Source organism: Gastrolobium bilobum, unplaced genomic scaffold (genome assembly GCF_033153095.1).
Source record: "Gastrolobium bilobum isolate Gb01-03AN ecotype WA unplaced genomic scaffold, APGP_CSIRO_Gbil_v1 utg3268, whole genome shotgun sequence".
Lineage (NCBI taxonomy): Eukaryota > Viridiplantae > Streptophyta > Magnoliopsida > Fabales > Fabaceae > Gastrolobium > Gastrolobium bilobum.
In genome coordinates, this window is record NW_026899992.1 from 33,801 (window position 1) to 38,842 (window position 5,042).

The following is a 5,042-nucleotide window of genomic DNA, read 5'->3' on the forward strand; positions in this document are numbered from 1 at the left end:
ACAAATTATATATTTGTTCATGTGAATACATGATATTTCAAGTTCAACCACCCATATTATCACATTGGTGTTTCCACTCAGTCTTGTTCCATGCATGAATATGCTCTAGAAGCTGCCTAAAATCAAAAGATAGACGTCATATAGCATCTTAAGCCAACCAGAGGCAAAAAGCAGAGAAGGTTGAGAGATAAAGATGTTGTCAGGTACTCTTCCATGATGAGGCATAGTGTGAACCCTCTGAATGAGTATTATAAATAGGCATGTAGTTCTCTTGTCTTTCAATCAATTTCCCATTCTCTTATTGTGAGCTTCCATAACATGGATTATATTTTATTAAAGTTGATGAGTTTATACACCTTGGTTCTTCTACTTTTTCTACCTCTTAAGCCTGTTGTTTCTTCTAGACATAGGCAATATTGGAGTGGTAAGAGGAAATTGATCTCTGGCTATAATGGTGATCTTGTGACCAACTTGACTGGCCAGCCTCATGTTGATTTCCAACACTATGCTGGGTATGTCACGGTCAACGAAACCAATGGAAGAGCACTCTTTTACTGGTTCTATGAGGCTATGACTAAGCCAGAAGAGAAACCATTGGTGCTGTGGCTTAATGGAGGTAAAAGCAGATACTAATTAATGCCTTTATTTACTACGAGACATCATATGTAACAACTTTCAGACTTTGGAGTCATTGTCTAAATTTTTTTTGAGTGAATAGTGTGGGAACAGATTTATGATCAAACATGTTATGATAAGATACTATAAACTATATATACATCATATATATCTTCCATTGGGGTGACAGTGACTGTACTTATGTTTGCTCTTGTTCTCTCAGGTGTTACAGTACAGGAGATATAGCCCATGTTTCATATTTCACAAACCGTAATCTTCCAGTCTCCAAAAGTCACTTATGAGTAGACATTTAACTTGAGTCATTTGTATGTTTAAAGAAAAAGCCATGTCCTTATCAACAGTTAAAATAACCTCCATTATTGTGGAAAATAGGCCATTTTTTCTTGATAAAAAAAGAGAGACAAATTTGGATTAATTTTTTTTTCTTGAGTGGTGGGGGAGAGTGTTAGGTGGCAGCTAATCTGAAAGCGTTTAAAACTGCTGATTTCATTTGCTGTTACTGCTTAAATGTTCTCTAATAAGGTGACAACATGATTTTTTGTTCCAGGTCCTGGGTGCTCTTCTGTGGGATATGGAGCAACACAGGAGATTGGTCCATTTTTAGTGGACACTGATGGTCATGGCCTTAAATTTAATAACTTCTCATGGAACAGAGGTATGAATATATATATATATATATATAACATTCTGGCACAATCACTTCTTTTTATGCCAATATATAAAATTCTGATGGTGAACCACAACTAGTGGTTGCTCCATTATTTGTCCCCACAAAAATTAAATCATTATTAATTAGTGCTAAGAATTCTTAATATCTGTGATGTTACAGAAGCCAACATGTTATTCCTGGAATCTCCTGTTGGAGTTGGCTTTTCCTACTCAAATACAACTAGTGACTATGATCAATTGGGAGATGACTTGACAGGTCATTACTTAAATCTAAAATATAACTGTTGTAACATGTTTGAAGCTTATCCAAAGCAGATCTCTGACAAATTCCATTGTGCTCTTTCTATTATTTGTAACAGCTAATGATGCTTACTCTTTTCTTCACAATTGGTTCATCAAGTTTCCATCCTATAGAACGAGGACATTTTACATAGCAGGGGAGAGCTATGCAGGTATTTAGAATGAAAGATCTTTTAGCACATGCCATTTTTAATCAATTCCTCTAATTTAATCATGAATACATGTGTTTTTTTTTTAAGGAAAGTATGTTCCAGAGCTGGCTGAACTCATCCATGACAGGAACAAGGACCCTTCCCTTCATATTAATCTCAAGGGTTTTTTGGTATGGCCCTACATAATTTAATAATCAAAACCAAGTCTAAATAAAAATCAAGGCATAAAGAATCTTTCTTTACAAAGAATATTTCCCATGTTGTTTAGCATTTCTATATATTAGTTCCATGTTAGGATTTGAAAATAGATCTCTTACTCACATCATGTTCCACTACCAATATCAGATGAGCATATTTGTAAAGCAAATTCTGTACCTTTCATCATTGTTAGTAAATTGAAAATAACATAAATAAATATGAAGGACACAATATAATCTTTTTTTCTTTTTTTTTGGTTAAATTATTTTGCAGCTGGGTAACCCTGAAACATCTGATGCTGAGGACTGGATAGGTCTGGTTGATTATGCTTGGAGCCATGCTGTGATATCTGATGAAACTCACCAAACAATCAGAAAAAGTTGTGACTTTAACAGCAGTGATCCATGGGGTAATAAAGATTGTAGTGAAGCTGTGGATGAAGTACTCAAACAGTACAACGAAATTGACATCTATAGCCTCTACACTTCTGTTTGCTTTGCCACCACAGCACGTTCAAACGGTCAATCGATGCAAACTTCGATGAAGCGTTCATCTAAAATGGTGCGTGAAGAAAATATTATACCACACTATTTTGTTTTAATTGGAAAACTTACTACATAGAATAAAAGTTTTTATCCATATATGTCCTAATAATTATTTCTAGAGAACTAATTTGTTTATGAAATTATAAAAACAAAACTTTATGGAAAATTGATTTATTCTAGGCATTGTGCATATAATTGTTTTAACACTTTGTTATTAATTTGGTTGACTAGATGCCTAGAATGATGGGTGGATATGATCCATGCTTGGATGACTATGCTAAAGCTTTTTATAATAGACCAGATGTTCAGAGGGCCCTCCATGCCAGCGATGGTCACAATCTAAAGAATTGGAGTATTTGCAAGTAACATTCTATCCCTTTTCTATTAATTCCTTTTGGCAACTTTAGAAATGGAACTTAAATATTTTTAGATGATGGTGTTTAATTTGTTTTCTGTTTTCATTTTCTGTATTAGTATATGTGATTGTCTTTTGCTAAATTACAAATTAACTCTCTTTTAACTATTAAATATGTAGCAACAAGATATTCAATGATTGGGCAGATTCAAAGCCATCAGTTATCCCAATTTACAAGAAGCTTATTTCAGCAGGACTTAGAATTTGGGTTTACAGGTAAATACTACTGAATATCAACCTTGAGATTCATGGACATTTGCTGCTGCTTTTTCTCATTGCTTCTTTTGCTTTATATTGTTGATGGTTCAGTGGAGACACAGATGGTAGAGTACCAGTGCTGTCCACAAGGTACAGCTTAAGTTCTCTAGCTTTGCCTGTCACTAAGCCATGGAGGCCTTGGTACCATGAAAATGAGGTAAGGGATCATGAAGGATATTATCCTTTTATAGAAAAATCTAGTTCTTATCTCTATCTAATTTATAGTGCACACAAAGCTATTAATAACACTTTAGTAAATTCTGAAATATGCTTCACTAAAGGTACCAAACTATTTTATTGATAAAACTATTCAGTGTAGGAACAATTAACTAATTAATTGGTTAGAGATACTGAAAAGATGTTAATGAGTAATTACTTGTTAATATAGTTAATTGATTGAATATTTAATTTAAGGGTTCGTTTTTTTTCTGCGGTTAGTGCGGATAAGTTATCTGCATTGAGCCCAAAACGACGTCGTTTTAGGGCGAAAATCAAGATGTTTTTGTAATTTTAATTTATTTCAGGGTTATAATAGTCTTTATAATTATAATTTTTTAATTTTTCAACACTAAAATAACGTTATTTGGAGAGTAAGTGTAGATAACTAATGCAGTAACTGAGAAACATTTTTTAATTTAATATTAAACCGAAGATAGTTTTGTTAGTGAAGGAAGGGAGATGATTGTTTCCTTTCACCCAACTTGAGAAAAATAATCACTATACATCAAGTGTTTACAATGCTTTTATTCATTTTCTAAATGGTATTTTTTTTTTCTTGGAACAGGTTAGCGGGTGGTTTGAAGAATATCAGGGGCTTACATTTGCAACATTTAGAGGAGCTGGTCATGCAGTTCCCTGTTTTAAACCAAGCAACTCACTTGCGTTCTTCGCCTCTTTTCTCGATGGAGAATCACCACGTTCTACAAAATAAGAAACAATAATCATGTTGGGTGGTCTTTGCGACCCCATATGAAGATTTTGCTCTTACGTAGCAATAGCTAATCAATGAATAGTCCATCTTGTCAAAATGCGAAGGAACCCAATACAAATATAACAAATAAAAGAGTTTTTCTCCCGACTTATCAAAGCGTTATCTTATTTTATTTTTATCTTATGATGCGACATCGTCTATTGCAATGAAATATTAGCAGTTTGATCTTCCATATCTTATTAATCTAGTTTCCATTCCATATACCGTTTTACGTATATAAATCAAAACCGGCGTTGGGATCTATTAATCTCATGTTGCAACAGAGAAATAAGATTGTGAGGTTCACTACTTTTTTAAAAACAGAAAAAAAAAAGATAGTGAACCTCACTATTTTGTCTCTGTTGCATGAGATAATTATCTCATACAACACAAGACAATTATTTCCCATCAATTATTTCGTGTAATTAGGCAAACGAAATGTATTATAAGCTTAAGAAAAATGGAAAATCAAATATTTATCTTTGAACCAGCATCTTTTCCTTTTTTTTTTCTGTGGATGGAACAATTTCTGCCTTGCTTAAATTTTATAAACCATAACTATAGTTATTTAACATGATCAAATGAAATTTGCTTTCTATGGCATATTCATATTGAAGTTTATCCATTTAGTCCTCCAGCTTTTCTTTTGGGATGAAAAAGAACGGTATTACCTTGGCATTCAGACAAAAACTATCAATAATGAAATGTGGGACACTCTTCACCCAAAGTTGAAACCTTATTCATTATACGAAAAGCATAACTAGATTAATGAAAATTACATGCAAAAATACTAGAGAATAAATCTTATGTGCATCTGTTATATTTAGATTTAATGCATCTTACCAATGTGAGCATTACACATCAAAGGAGAGAGAGAAAGAAAATTTGGCATAGAAAAG

The 5,042-nt window shown here is 33.1% G+C and overlaps 1 protein-coding gene across 1 annotated transcript; it reads left to right on the forward strand.

Moving 5' to 3' along the window:
- The first annotated feature begins 303 nt into the window (after positions 1-303).
- On the forward strand, positions 304-4,104 carry LOC133294678 (serine carboxypeptidase-like 31). The gene is made up of 10 exons (XM_061493391.1): positions 304-616; positions 1,184-1,291; positions 1,466-1,561; positions 1,665-1,757; positions 1,845-1,927; positions 2,229-2,516; positions 2,732-2,862; positions 3,036-3,131; positions 3,225-3,330; positions 3,958-4,104. Exons 1-10 carry the CDS (start codon positions 319-321, stop codon positions 4,102-4,104), a joined length of 1,446 nt encoding a protein of 481 aa, XP_061349375.1. The 5' UTR covers positions 304-318.
- The last annotated feature ends 938 nt before the right edge of the window (positions 4,105-5,042 follow it).

Bases quoted from the DNA above. Each gene is read 5' to 3' on its own strand.
- LOC133294678 (XM_061493391.1), top strand. From the start codon at position 319: ATGGATTATATTTTATTAAAGTTGATGAGTTTATACACCTTGGTTCTT. The intron at 1,758-1,844 runs GTATTTAGAATG...TTTTTTTTTAAG, and splicing joins AGCAGGGGAGAGCTATGCAG to GAAAGTATGTTCCAGAGCTG. The intron at 1,928-2,228 runs GTATGGCCCTAC...ATTATTTTGCAG, and splicing joins TTAATCTCAAGGGTTTTTTG to CTGGGTAACCCTGAAACATC.